The sequence below is a fragment of the Pteropus vampyrus genome, unplaced genomic scaffold (genome assembly GCF_000151845.1).
Source record: "Pteropus vampyrus isolate Shadow unplaced genomic scaffold, Pvam_2.0 Scaffold7, whole genome shotgun sequence".
Classification (NCBI taxonomy): domain Eukaryota; kingdom Metazoa; phylum Chordata; class Mammalia; order Chiroptera; family Pteropodidae; genus Pteropus; species Pteropus vampyrus.
The window spans coordinates 1,350,894-1,366,853 of record NW_011888788.1 but is presented as its reverse complement, the minus strand read 5'-3'; the positions used below and the strand labels follow the sequence as shown (position 1 = coordinate 1,366,853).

The window sequence follows — 15,960 nt, the reverse complement described above, 5'->3', positions numbered from 1 at the left end:
GAGTCCATTAAGACAGGGCAATTTCAGGATGTGGTGAGAAATGAGGCAGACTACTGTGGGCTGATGGGTGAGTGCATAAGAGAAAATAAAAATAAGGAGTATGGTCAATGCTTACAAGAAGGCTGGCTGAGGAGGGAAGCATAGTGTATATAAGAGGAAAGGGAGAAGCAGATTAGAGGATGAACAAATTTGTAGACCATCCACAACAAGGAAAGAAAAGAGAGTGCTGACAAAGCCTGTCCTCCACATTCCAGAAAGGAAAACGATTGTTCTTTAGTCACAGTCCAAAGGCGTGAACACAAAACCACTAGAACTAGAACACAATCCCAATCCTAATTGATCAGTGACAACTTGCTTCAACTGGTCACATTTCTGAGTCAGCAAACTGCCCCAGCCCCAGCCCGGTGACCATGCTTCCGTGGCTAAAGGTAAACCAGTCCCCGAAAGTCCACCCATCCTTAAATTCCACATTTACCAAAATGAAGTAGGTAAAAGCAGAAAATATTGAGTCAAGGCCTCAAAAATACAGTGGCGGGTGATCATTATAAGTACAAATAGGTCTTGGATAAGAGGAAGTCCACTGGTTCCCTGAGAACAGAGAAAGTAAGCAGATGGATAACAGCAGATAGATGCAGCAGGTCACATGAGCCTTTAGACCTACACTTTCAGGGCACATGTACAAAATATCTGAGACATAAAAAGACTACATAAACTGTATAGGAGCAAGCTGGAACTCAAACCCACGTTTGTCCGAATGCAAGGGCCTAGGCTCTTTAACACGACCTTGAACTGACTTCTATTACACTCTGTCCTACTCTACTCTCCTTTAAACTCGGAGAGCATTTGGAGATTTTTTCATGTGGCACTTTCCACACTTGGCTTTCACAGATTTTATGTGTGTTTGTTTCCTTGATGCCCACCTTATTCACTCGAGAATTAAAGCTCTTTGTGTAGCACGATAGGCATTTACATGGCAAGTGCTTAATGAAATTACAGTTGCAATTATCAAATTTGTTTGTGTCAAGTTGTTTTCAAAAGCACTGATAATTTTCCTTTATATGATTTACACCATCTCCATTACAATCTTCTTTACTGTATTCATGCGCTCAGCACTCCTTTGCCATAGATACGACAGGGACAAAGCAATATTGTACATGTCATTTACCGCAAGTTCCAAATTAGCGAATTTGGTCTCTACTAAAAGAGATGTCTGCAGGTGAGACCGAAAAGCATATCTTACCTGAATTTTGATGGGCCAGGTGAAATTACTGACATAAACAAAGAAAGTGATATTTGGGTGGTTGCGAAAATCAAACTTTTCATTAGAGAAGCTATCTTTGTACTCCTTAATGTTGGTTTTTGAAACAACAGGCATCTCTTCTCCAGCCTGGGTTCCAGCTGTTAGAAAGAAAAAAATGAAACAGAAGAGCCTTTTTTGAGAAGGCAGAATCTACTCTCATTAATAAGGATAATTGCATTTGCTAAACACTTACTATGTCCCAGGAACCGCCTTTAAGAGCTCAAGCTCATTTAACCCTAACAATAACTCTATTATTCCCACTTACAGATAAGGAAACTGAGGTTCAGAGAAACTAAGCAGCTTGGTTCAGGTCATACAGCCAGCAAGAAGCGGAGCTGGGATTTGAAGCTGGGAAGGCTGACACACAAACCTGTGACCTTAACTAGAATGGTTTTACCAGGAATTCCTGCAACTCCCCTCCACTAAAACAGGCTACACGTGGCCATGAAAATACAGATACCACTAGAATCCTATTAACAAGAAATGGCATTTCCACAACACTTCAATTGCTCCGCATTTCCCCTTTACACTTATTTGGCAGTGCCCCAGATGCTCCCTACCAGGGACACTGATTCACCCTTCACTTCCTAATTAGCAGTGACCTCAGGTCCCAACAATAGCAGGGAGGTAGGGATCACTCAGTTCCTTCTGCAATACAGCTACCACTGTATTTAAGTCCCCCCAATCTGGTATAAACTCGTCCTATTCCTAAAGAGTCCTTCAACATTCCATATTCTCCCTCTGCCTACCTAGGAACTATAGCATCTATAAAGATTCATGAAATACATTTTTCCCACGACTGGAGCCAGATCGTTAGGTCCTCACTGAGACAGTCATTGCAAATCATCATTCACATGCTCATAGATGTTGCCTATCTCAAGATAAATGCTTCAGGAATTCAGACTTTTTTAAAAAAAAGTCTCTCCTCACTGCAATTTTCAGATTCTTTTCTGAATTCTATACAGTCTTTTAAGACATGATAAACAAAGTGATATGCAACACTAATGATTTTATTTTGCTTCAAACTGGTTGTGTTTTGACCAAAACAGTATTGTATAGTAATAATGATGAAACGTAGTTACCATTTAGTGAAAAGTTACTACATTTCAAGCACTAAATTGAGTACTTTGTTTATTATCTCATTTAATTCTTACTTTACATGGCTACTAGCTGTTTTTATACACAAGGAAACAGGCTCAGAAAGCTCAGGTAATTTGACCAATAGCACAGTGCAGTATAGTAAGTAACAGACAGAATTCAAACACCCAGGAATGTCAAGCAATGTTCTTAACTGTGACATAAGTCCCACCCTTTACATTTTTAGATTTTTTGCCTAGCATATCTTCATTAGTGAATCACAGTAAGATAAAAAAAAAGAAAAAGAAAAAAAAGATAGCAAAAGCTGTGTTCTTAGAGCTTGATTTAATTCCCACGTACATTTTCCGCATACCTACTAAAATCTCATTCTGTTTTAAATATTTCCATTTCTTGAAACTATGAGTCATTTGCATTTTTCACTTCTGAAGCACGGATGGGGATGATGATGGTAGTGCCAGAACAGCGGCTGCAGCAATGTTATTAGTGGTGGTAGTGGGGCATGGGTCGGGAGCATGTGCTGAGCCTGACACCATGGTTGGCACTGGCATATATAATCCAATTTAATCCATGCAACAATTCTAGAAGATAAGTATTATTATCTTCTCTTAATGATGAACCCTAAGGTCTAGAGAGGGGTTTAGATATTTGCTCAAGGTCCCTCAGCTGATAAGTGGCAAAGAGGGGTTTCAAACCCATCTGTCTGTCTCCAGAGCCCCCTTTCTCAACTCCTACATCATTTTTTCAGTGTATTACCTCCACCTGGAAGGTTTTTACCTGAGAAGCTGGCAGCCCACGTGATATTGAGGTTGAAGTTTTTAGAGGCATTGATGAACATGTCCAAATCCCTATTTTGCTGATGAGAGGTACAGATAATTAGAAAATTAATTATAACAGTTTTCAGGTTTTAAAATGAAGCAGTAATAAAATTTTACTACTCTCATTTTTCTTAATTTCAAAGCAGATATTCTACAATGTCTTAAGAGAAATTCACACAGAAGAATTAATATAATTTCTAACCAATATAAGCAATATCCCGCAAATATATTTTTTCTCCTATAAAAGTATATGGAATTTAATGCTTTATCAAATGTCTAACTCCATGAAAAAGTATCTTTTATTTATTTATTTTTTAAGGCGAGGTAACCCTTGGTTGACCTCGCAGACTGAAAGGACCCTGTCAGCTTATAATCCTTTATTTTTTATTTTTTATGCCTACAGCACCTGGTCTTCCTAGATGGTCTCTCATCCAAGTACTAACCAGGCCCGACTCTGCTTAGCTTCCGAGATCAGATGGGATCGAGCTTGTTCAGGGTGGCATGGCCGTAGACGAAATAGTATCTTTCAAAATGACCCTCACTAGAACACAGTGACTTAACACCTTGCAACCTATGTTAGGGGAATCAGCCTCCTAAAGATCCTCTGGGAAGCAATTTCCAAATGTCCAGACAGTAAAACACTTGATCAAATGCTCCAAATTACATGTATTTATAAATTCAACCTACGTACTTCTGACCTGATAGATTATATACAGTGTAAAGTTCTCCAAAATGTAAATGGTTTTTTAAAAAGTATATAAAGCTGAAATAAACTAAATAAAAAATACTTTGACTGTATTTATGATTTTAATAAAATTTTTCTCACTAAAAATATTATTTTGAAGATGACTAAATGTGTGTTGTTAGCTTTGAAAACCTTGTTTACCACTTAGAGATACAGCAATTTGAAGAGCTGGTTTAATTTGATTCTTGGTTTTAATGGCTGAAAAAGATATCTTTGAGAATTGTGTTGAGCCAATTTAGCAAATAAATCTCTTTCTTGGGGGTCAATGAATCATTTTTGCGAATGCATCAGATGTTGTATTTTTATATTTCATAAACGAATCCAATCCTGCTGAAATTCTTCATTTTGTAAGATCATAAAACAAGTTAGAAAATTAAGATTTTTAAGGGTGTTGTTTTGATAGTTTTTACAGGACAAAATTAAATGGAAACATTTCCAAATAGTCATTTTAAAAATGTGATTTCCAACCAGAAGCTTCACAGAGCAGTTACCACCTCATTTATTGATATACCCTCTCCTTCCTCTTGAAGAGATAGCTCAAGTGTTTATTTTTAATATTTGCTGGCAGCACACTACTAACAATTACTTCTTTCCGTGGAAAAGATAAACTTGAAATCCTAGTGCTTTAGTAAAAGACAGAACACACATACACTGAATAATTCTATTAAATATTATGTCATATTAAATATTATGTCATAAACAGAGAGGTCCAAAGATTTCCATGGTCACTCCCCACCTCACGAAGAAGTATTACCAAGAGTCTACTACATTTATTTAAAATAAAATTAACAACATCAGTTACCTCCTAAAAGACTGAGCACCTCAACCACTTGTTTATGAATTAGGTAGCAAATAAATTTCATGTGATGCTAAAATCTTATCCTAAAATCTCTCCTTCCTAAATTTTCTTAAACTTAACACAGCCACTCAAATGATATGCCTACAGTTTTTCCATAAAATATTTTCATTTAAAGTCATGTATTATTTCTATTTCTAAACCTATTCACTCCTGAGAATGAATGCATCTTCGCTAGTATTCTCTCTTCTTAATTTTATCATTGAAATAGAATACAAAAAACAAGTCTTATTTGCATTTAATTGCATAGTAAACATCCCATACTGTGGACTTTATTATACTACTGATTTATTCGTTTTTTAAATTTAGCAATGTTTTTTGATAAAAATTAATTAAGAAATACACTTTGGCTTATTATCATTCCGTTTTCCATGTATTATTTGCCACAATTACTATGATGGAAATTTTGTAATGATAAATGGTTTTGTATACATCGATGAAAAATAAGAAAGTTCCAAGGAGGCTCGTAAATAATTTATCATCAAGTTTAGAAAAATTTCATTACACACTGGAGTATTAAATGACTTTATATTTCATTGAAGAAATTGTATAGGTGTGTCTTCATGTTCTAGAGGCTTCACTTTTGAATGTCATGCTGTGTTGGCTTCCTTCTACTACTAGGTAGTACCTTACCGCAGGCTGGGGTTCATCATTAACGAAAGTAAATATAAATCCACATTTTTAATAGTCGTTTTAATAATTTCGATTATTTCTTAATTTTATTTCTGGCTGATTTCTTGTTGGACCCAACTAAACCTTTACTGTTTTTACCTTGTAATGAGGCTAACAACTTATTCTAGGAGCAGGAGTGTCACCTCTGCCACCTTCCTTGTATCACTGGAATTAATTTCAATCCACTTTCTTTGTGGGTGCTTTTTAAGCCTCTGATCCACTTGAGTAAATCTGGGCTCTGCAATCTGCCACTCTGATGGGAAGAGTGCCCCTTGCAGTTTCTTCTCATTTTCTGTATGGCGATGCAACGGGCTAATCAGCAAACCAAGTGTGTTGAATCAGTCTGTGTATCAGATTCTGGTAAATCTTAATAACACTGTTCTTGCCTTTTAGACAGAAAGAAGATAAAATTGCAGAGTCTAACATTTCTTTCCTATACCTCTAAACATCATCCTGTGTGCTCCACTCTAGAGACCACTGCTAAGGCAGTGCTTCTATACATAATGACCAAGAAAAAGATCCACACAAATTCAAAATAAAGTAAGAAGACTTTTAACCTTACTTCATCAGGTGTAGCCACAAAATTGATGGCTGTGTAATAGCGGTCATCCTCCTGTGATAGGCTAAAGGTGAACTGATAGTCAATAAGAAGAGTATCTATAGAAAGAAAAACATGTATATTTAAAAACTGAAATAAACAGAATAGGTCTCTAAAGATACAGCTTGATTTTCTCATAAATATTCAATAGCCAGGAAAGCACTTTTGGCTCACTTATACCCAGGGACTGTGGGTTTGTCAAAGGAAATCAAGTCTGTAGGCAGTATTACTTTGTTTGGGTTAACCCACCATACCCTCCTGATATCAAGACTCTCGCTGAGATTTAAGCTCCAGCCTAACTCATCTACAAATATTAACTGAATATCTATCACATGCTAGGTTTTGCTTAAGGATACAATGCTATAAATGGGGAGCTGTTGGTAATTTTAACTGTTTAAGAAACTACCAAATGGTTTTCCAAAGAGTACTATTTCGCATTCCCACAAAGAACATATGAAGTTTCTCCACATCATTGTTAAAACCTGGCATTGGCTTTTATTTTTCAAAATAGATAAACAGATTATAATGTATCAGATCACAAAAAATTTATTGATGTGGTTTCGGGTTCCACATGGTAACTAAACATTAAAAAATGGCCAGTTTTCCGGTTTTGGTATGGTCTCAAAGGATAATAGTCATAATTATCTGAAAAAGTCATTAAAATACTCCACCTTTTTCCAACTATATGTCTGGTGAGGCCAGTTTTTTTTAATGTACTTTTACCAAAGAGATGGGTTGCAACAGAATGCAGAAGCAGATGTGAAAATCCAGTTGTAGTCTATTAAGCCACAGTACTGGCCTTTGACTCTAGTTATTCTAGGGTTATATCTCATTGTGGTCTTAATACACATAACTAAATGTCTAATGATGTTATCCATTTTTTTAATGGGTTTATTGACCATTCAAATATATTCTTTAGTGAAATGTCTAATTCAAATTTTTGCCTGTTTTTAACTAGAAATGTCTCCTTATTCAGTTGTAAGAGTTCTTTTATATATTCTGAATATAAGCTCTTTATCAAATAAATATATGCTTTGCAAACATTTTCTGTAGTCTGTGGCTTGTTTTTTATTTTTATAATGGTGTTTTTTAAAATAAAAGTTTAAAATTTTGATAACTCCCAATAAACTTTCTCTTTTATAAATTGTGCTTTTGCAATCATATCTAAGAACTCTTTCCCCTACGCAGGGTCATAAAGTTTTTCTCTTGTTTTCTTCTAGAAGAGTATATATTTTCATATTAATATGTTCCAACTGAACATCAATTTTGAGGGGACACTATTCAACTCAGGAAAACAGGTATATAATTACAGTGCATAAGCAAAAACATTAACTCCTTTTTCTCTGCTTCCATAATCTGACCTACTGTGTGGATTCTATTGGAAGAAAATGCATTAACCCATAAGGACCTGGTCACCTTCCCAGATAGCTTTACCTGTCACTGTAAGTTAATCATTAGATATTTTATTTTATGTATTAGAGCCTAAAGAGGTGGTTAACGAAAATCAGTTTCAGACAGAATAACTTCAACTATATTTTAAGAATTTTTTTTATCTATACTCTAAAATATGAAATATGGTGACCCCTCAACCTGCTAATGACAAATGAAATAAAGTCTCAAGAGAATATAAGGAAATGAGAGGTGCATATCTCTATACTTTTCTCTGTCTGCTACTGACATATGAACATAAACCACAACCACAATTAAAGCAGCTTACCATAGTATCTATATATTTATTAAACTTAATAGCTGTAGACACATCAAATTAAGGGACACTTCCATGGGTGGTTGCTATATTCCTAGAGCACTTACCATTCTCAAACCAGGTTAAAGACAACAATGAAGTTTTACTGAACTACTTTGCTTCTAGACAAATATGAATTACAAAAACACTTACAATAACATGTTCCTTTGAGAGGATTTCCCTGGTATCGATTTTCTACCTCACATCTAGAGGGGAAAAAATTATGATTATTTTCTAATTGTTATTTAAAAGAGAATATATTCATTTTAAAATCGAGCAAATTCTTTAATATAAACTGCAGTTTTTGAGTCAGTATAATTAAATTCTTCATTGTTACTCAAATCAGATGAACTAATAAGAGTTTGCCTTCATTTTTAATGCTGACTGCCCAGCAGTTCACACGACCAACTGATAACCATTTGCTAAAGCACATGAGATCCAAATATAATAAATCTAGACCTTACTTATAATCATGAAAAACACATTTTCACTTTTGTTGTGGACTATATATTCTTATAAAAGAACAGTTAAAACATTTTTCATCCATTCATGAAAGATTCTCCCTGGATAAACTAATACTGTTCTTTAAATACAAGTGAGAGAAGGCTAAATGCAAGGAATCTTTCTTTTTTTTTTTAACCTTGAACATGGTTCACCAATCTGGAAAAAAAAATAAGTTCTAGTCAAAAAGAAGTATTAATTTCCCCCACAGATATCATCTATGAACACCAGCAAAACCATTTAGGCAGGCACAATGCTATGAACTATGAGGAAAGAAGGGGAAAGTTTGTGTCAAGCACTTTTCCCACATATATGACACAGGGATACTGTGTCCTTTCATCCAGAGCAATTATCAGAACTTGCTTATATCTAAATCTCTTGAAAAGAAAGTCTTTCATAGGATCTATGGCTCACTCCTTTGTTGTATACCAAAACTGAGGACAAGAGTGATTAATTTTGCTGTATTACATTTTTCTGTTTAAAGAAACCTAGATTCAAAAATTAAATTTAAACATGATTGGACTTTTCTTCACATATTGGCTTTAGGACAGCATGAAACCAGTAAACACAGACAGTGGTGTAAACTATAAAATGCAGACAGAGCAACACCCTCCTGAATGCCATTACCAAGGCCTTCATCACTGGTGACATTATTATTACTAGTGTTCCTTAAGAGAAACAGTTTGCCAATGACATATCTGCTTACATTGGTTCAATATTTTGATACTACTAAACATTGTTCTCTTAAGTCTCCTCTTGAGAGAATAAGTAAACCTAGAGCACGTGTTTTATGAGCACGTGTTTTCTGGTGAGGCAGACAGGAACGATCTCTCTTTTAATTCACCAGGACACTAAAAATTGTCACTAGTCCCACTAGTGATGGATGAGAAAACAGAGGTTTAGCACAGTTAAGTGATACGACTCATGAGAGGACCCTACTCAGTGGAAGTACATCCAGGGTTGAAACCCCACCTCTGCCTGATGCTGCATCCTTATGGACAGGGACACACTTCACCAAAGAAGGAGGGATATGTCACAGGGAAGAGGATCATTGCCACTACTACAAACCAAAATGCCAAATAAAAAACAAATGCACCCTCCTGACGAGACAAAAACTGTGTAGTCGGTGAAGTTAAAAGACTAATCCCGCCAACCTCCTCAGATGGAGGCTGGCCAGGCTAGACCTGTCTGAAGTGGAAAGGGCAAAATTCCAAATCGATTAACTCGGGGATTCCTTAGAGCCCATGCAACGAGGCACAGATCCAGCTGATCTGGCTGTCAGTCACTAAACCCAGGCGTGGCCTGTGGCAGAACCCTGGGAGTGTGATACTCACAGCTGGCACTCATCTCCCTTGACGCCCTTGGTGGTGCAGAAGCACTTGCCTGTGTTGGTATTGCACAGCGAGGCGTGCCCATTGCACTTGCATGCTGGGGAGGAGGAAAAGGAATGGAGGTCACAACTGGCTTTAAAGATTACTATCAGAGACTTTCCTAAAAAAAAAAATCATTTTATCTAAATTGGATTTGATAGGAAAGACAGATTGAAAGTATTTAATAGTTAAGATTCTTGTTTTTCAGCTAATAATTTATCTCAAATAATGTAAAGACAGCATTAAAAGAACCAGTCAAAGGATAGGAGGAAAGATGTTATTTCTGCTCCATCTGAAGTAACCACTATTTTGATCTTTTCAATCGACTGTTTTTCACTATTATGATTCTTTCATTTGTTTAATAAACATCTATGAAGCATCTCCAGTGTGCCAGGTGCTAGGTGTGGGAACAAAGACACAGTCCCTGTCCCCATGGAGATGCTTTGGGCGATGACTACCCTGAGGGCAGGGTTGGTTAGGCTGTGCTTCACCTCAGCTGAGGTGCCTTCTCCATGATGGTCACTTTTCAAGTCACATCAGGGCTCAGAACTGGGGTGGGATTCCAACAGCAGGTCTGCATTTCAGAGACCCTTCAGAACTCACCACCCTTCCTTGTCTTCTCCTTAGCCTTCATAGAAAATAACTTGTCATCTTCTTCTTCTACCCATCAACACCTATTTACCTTTTCTCATCCAACACATAAGTGTAAGCTATGATAAATTTAATACTCCAGTATACTCAATACCTTTGCACTTTACAACTTGTTTTTCTGTGAATAAATTAAAGGCATTAGGCTGGAGACAGATATACTTTTACAAGAAATACTGCAGAGAAAAGTATTACCCAAAAAACCCTGTGAAACGGAAGGGTGTAGCCTTTAAGAGAATGGATGCTAGAGTCAGAAATATGAGTGTTCAACTCTTGGCTCAGTTGAGTATGGAGAGGGGATGCAGTATATTAGTAAAAAGCAAAGGCCCCAAGCCAGTTTGCCTGAGTGTGAATTTAGTCTCCTCCACTGAACTCCTTTGTAACTTTGGGCATGCTGTTTGACCCTTTAAGTCTCCATTTACTCGTCTATATGATGGGATAAAAACAGTACCTATTTCATAGATTGTTGTGAGGATTAAATGAGATAATAAATGAAACACAGTAAGCATGCAATAAATCATGGGTATTAGCCTTAGCATAAGGACTATACAATTTTAAGAGAACTTGGTGCCATTCATACTATTTTTTAAAATTAATTAATTAATTTTTTTTTTTTTTATGGTGACGCTGGTTAACGAAATCCAGTAAATTTCAGTTGTAAACTTTAACAGTAAGGCATATATATATATTTACACTAAATCATGTTTTCTATTGTGGACTGTAACTCTGAAAAATACAGCTAGCTCTAAAGTCTGGACAACTGCATTCAGTATCCACAAATGCCACAGAGGAGGATGTAATTTTTCCAGATGGCAGCTATAGATACAGGATGACAGCAACAAGGCACAGACCCAGCTGACCTGGCTGTCAGTTTAGGCACCTGGAGGCACAACCACGCCCAGCAGGTAAAGTCACATATCCTAGATGTGGTTCTCACCATGGCCATATCTCAGAGTGGGAAGCTGAGCAGTGCTTGATCATGGGGATAATAAAAGCAACTATGTCTCAGGTGGCTGCCCGTATAATGCGTTATACATATTTATCAATAATCTTCTGATTACTATCGAACGCAGTCTATTCACAAGGAATGGGAAAATATTTTTACTGAGTATCTTTTAATCTGAGCAAGAAATTTTATTTAAGAGTGGTAGGAAATGACATTAGAAGAATAATAATAATTGCTCATGTCTACTGAGCGCTGACTACGTGGCATGTGCTGCTCTGTCTGCTTTCATTTCAACAACTACCCTAAGATCCCTATTTTACAGACAAGGAAACTGAACCCCAGAGAGGTTAAGGGATATACCGCTGAACACAGCTCTCTCCTGGCTGTTCTGGGATGAGATCAGATTCTCAAAGGCCATACTAAGGAGTTTGGAGGTGGAATTTGGGGAGTAGCTAGAAATTTTCTTTTCTTATTTTCTTGCTCAGAATCTGAAGGATCTTTCCATTGGAAACCAGAACAACCCAAAAAGTGGTTCATTGGTATCACTGGTCATTTAGGAAAAACACGATTTATATCCTAACAACAGAATGTCCTATTGCTTGCAGGAATCTATTTGACATGCATGGGGAAACATGGGACTATTTAAATCTTTAGACTATACTAGAAGTACTGAGGACTCCAGTTCCTGGTTAAAAACCTAGGTGTGATTTTTTTCCAATCATAGGCTTTCCCTGGCAGGCCTTACAGGGAGAGCTGCCCACCTCACACCAGCCTGGGTGGAAGTTTATGAGAGGAGTTGCGGCCAAGGTCCCAGGACCCCTTGGCTGGCCACCTCTTTCCCATATTTGCTTTCCTAGCTCAGGCGCCTTCATTCCTAGGTCTGTCTGAGCCTTGGGCAGAGGTCTTCAGGAGCCTCTGCTGAGCCTCCTCATGAGGGAGAGGAAGCCTTGAAGACACTTCCCCACTCTCAGTCCTCAGTGCTTTTCCACTCCCAGCTCTTCCCCTTTACCCTCCCTTCCCCACCCCTGGGTCCATAAGAGGCTTTTGCTGAGTCTTTTGTTTGGGTTCCCTCGACAGTGCGACACCTGCCCCTAGCTGCCAGGTCTGTGCTCATACACCTGACCTTCAACCAGCTGATTCTAGAAGAGACCAAGGAGATTCAAATCTTTCTCTGTTTAAGCCTCTTGTTTATATCATTGCAGTAAGTGATTAAAGGCTTAATTCTTTCATTTTTGGTTTGTTGCTTTAACTGGCTACTCTGACACTTGGCAGCTCTGCTCACTTTCTCCCAGGCTTAGCTAAGCTCCTGAAGAGTATGACTTAAGAAATACAGTATCCAAAACCAAGTGGCTACTTTTCTCCTAGATATTCGAGTCACAGTGAAGTACTGTGTTCTGCCTGGGTTGCAATCAGTAGTAACCCTGATGGATAGATTTGACTTACGCTGACATTTTCCCCCGTTGGTGGGATCACCATAGAAGCCAGATATGCAGGTCTCACAGTGTTTGCCGGTAGTCAAGTTCTCACACTTCTCACAGATACTCTGATTAATGCATTTGCTGTGCCCATTGCACTGGCAAGCTGAAAGAAAAAAGAATTTTCAGGGGCATGTCCCATGGTAGAACTGGGTGCAGTAAGTTCTACAAGATTTATTTGCAACTATCTCTTTAAGCTCCTTATTGCTTTTAAATACAAAATCATCAAAACCAACCCATTAGAAACTAGTTTGAAAAATAAAACATCAAAAAAGATGTAGTCCAGAAAAACCAGAAATATACCATAGCAAGATGAAAGTCATAGCCATTAAAAATAATTTTTGTTATTGTAAAAATAACATATATTCACTATAATAAATTTGAAAAATATAAGGGGAGAAAATCATACATAATTCCACCATCCAGAGATCACTGCTCATATCTGGAATGTTTTCTTCTAGTATTGTTTCTATAGAGTTTTACACATTTGTGTTCATGTTAATATTCAATTCTAATTTTTTTACTTAGGTCGCAATTATTTTACCACACTATTTTGTGTATCATAAACAAAACTTTAAATGGCATAATGATTTCTATGAAATAAGTTATTTAACCATTTGTTTACATTCTGATATTTAGTTTGGTTTCGATTTTTTATTTTTAGAAAAATAACCATCTTTATATATAAAATTTCCATAAGCCGAACTAGTAAGTTCCCCGATGCGTATAGGATTTTATTAGAAAGGCATAGAAGCCTGGACCTCTCAGTACTGCTCAGGACAGCTGTGCAGGTTTGCACTGCAAATTCCAGGGGGTACCATTCACATAGCACACAACCTATACCACCAGAAACAAAATCTCTTATTCTGCAGCTTTTTCCGCCCCCACCCCCTGCCAGCTTTATTAAGATATAACTGACATATAATATTGTGTAAGTTTAAGGTTTACATGTGTTGATCTGATAAACTTATATATTGCCAAGTGATTATCACCATGGCATTAGCTAATACCTGAATCACGTCATAATTTTCTTTTTCATTCTAATTATCTAAGATCTACTCTTCTAGCAATTTTTGCAGATCTGTCTTAGTTGATCAACGTAATAACGTTTTTTAACATCTCAGCAACTTTCCATAGCCTTGCACTTGTTCTGTTTACCACCTGTTTTTGACCCCAGCCCTGTAAGTATTTGAGTTGTTCTATAGATTGTGGCTGAAAAACTTAAAAATAATTACATCGGTATGACTGCATCAAAATTACTTAAAATGTATGGGATATATACGTTGTTCTTGTGAAGATGGGGAACTATATATACAGTCATCCCTCCATATCCATGGATGTTCAAGTCCCTTAGTTGGCCCTCTGTATCTGTGGATGCAGAACCTGCAGATAGAGGGCTGACTATACAGCAAAACAGCAATGCACAACGCATACACAAAATGTAATACCTAAAATTATCTGTGAAAAAAAAGATTTAAAAAATGATTCTTCCCCTAGAAAATGCCACTGAAATCACCGAAGAAATGTAAAAACAATAATAAATCAACAGGAGTATGGGATAAGAGGAAAAAGTACTATCAGAAGTATTGAAGATAATTCTGAAGTATTGAGGAATTTCTAGAAATTATAAAGCAGATATGGCCAACCTGACAATGACACCTATATCCTAAGGTAGGAAGCAGGAGAAGGGGACTGCCAAAGTGACGAGATGCACTTTACCAATTGACATCTGAATAAGCCACCAGAGGCTGGGAGCCACAGCAGGCCTCAGGAGAGTGATGGACAGCAGGAAGTGTCTCATAACCTGCTCTATGCCTGTTCAACAACTGCCTGAGGCATCTGTCCAGGGACAGCAAGAGGAAAGGTCAGTTCTGTAGGGTAGGCAGGGGAAGGGAGGTTGAGGTCATAAAGAAATACCAAGGCAATGCCCCAGCTATCTTCAGGTTGCCATAACACCCACGGTGAAGGAGCTCTTGACACAAGCATGGACATGCCAAATAGATCCAGGCACCAGGCCTGTTGCTTCCTCCTTCCTCCACTAATGGATGAACGCAGACCAGTCATAACAGTCAGAGCAGACCAGAGCTGGAGAAGACCCTATGGCTGGCTAGCCAGCCTCTTTCTTAGGGACATCACACCACACCTTCACAACAGCTCTAAATACATAATACTGATAAATCTCGATATTCAGTTTTAAATACAAATGAATCTTGAGGAGCTACAAGTATGAGAAAATCTTCAATTTAAGCACCACCTGGATAAACATGCAGAGCAACTAACTCTGAAGTAAGGGTTCGTGTAAGAAACTTAAGAGAACGAAAAACACTAATTTAGCATATTCAAAGAGGCTGGAGAGATTATTGCAATCATAAAATAAGAAAGCAACCTCTGAAAAAGAACCTCACGATCTTTAGAGACATCTTGCAAAATGAAAAAGGATAAAACAAAACAAAATCAGACACAAAACAAAAAACCCTCAATAGGTTAAATAGAACACGCACGGCCAAAAAGCTATCTGTAAGAAAACATAACTGTATGCCAACAAATCTGATCTTCGATGAATCCCAGAAACACATAGATTACCAAAACTGACTCACGCAGAAATAGCCTATCTGAATAGACCTATAAGAGATTGAATAAATAATCAAAAATCTCACAACAAAAAGTCCAAGCCCAGATAGCTTCACTGGTGAACTGCATTAACACTAAAAGAAGAATCAATGCCAATCCTTTGTAAACTCTTCCAGTAAACAGAGGAGGGAATATCTCCCAACTCACTCTATGAAGCCCTGAAACCAAAGCCAGACACAAAAGTCATCACACAAAAAAGAAATCTCTCATGAATACAGACACAAAATCCCTAAGTAGCAAAATGAATGCAGCAACACACTGAAAAGGATTATAAGTCATAAGCAAATGGCATTATCCCAGAAATACAAGGCTGTTTAAATATCTTTAAGTCAGTTATGTAACACATAGTATGAATAGATGAAAGAACAAAAATCACATGATTATCACGCTACGGAAAAAACATTAGACAAAATCTAGCGCCCATTCATGACAAAAACCTTCAAAAGCTAGAAACGGAATGAAAATATGTATGAAAAAATCTAAAGCCAACATCAAACTTAACAGAGAAAGACTGAATTCTTTCCCCCTAATATCAGAAACAAGACAATAATGTCCACTCTC

At 37.2% G+C, this 15,960-nt stretch overlaps 1 protein-coding gene and 1 pseudogene across 1 annotated transcript in view; both read right to left on the bottom strand.

Moving 5' to 3' along the window:
- Positions 1-15,960, bottom strand: part of ATRN (attractin) — a 147,745-nt gene that overhangs the window by 37,697 nt on the left and 94,088 nt on the right. The window contains exons 17-22 of the mRNA XM_023536675.1: positions 12,737-12,874; positions 9,664-9,757; positions 7,982-8,034; positions 6,049-6,143; positions 3,173-3,251; positions 1,241-1,398 (exon numbers count right to left, since the gene is read on the bottom strand). Of these exons, the coding sequence (XP_023392443.1) occupies positions 1,241-1,398; positions 3,173-3,251; positions 6,049-6,143; positions 7,982-8,034; positions 9,664-9,757; positions 12,737-12,874 (617 nt within the window). The remainder of the gene's footprint in view (positions 1-1,240; positions 1,399-3,172; positions 3,252-6,048; positions 6,144-7,981; positions 8,035-9,663; positions 9,758-12,736; positions 12,875-15,960) is intronic.
- On the bottom strand, positions 3,608-3,726 carry LOC111746864 (annotated as a pseudogene).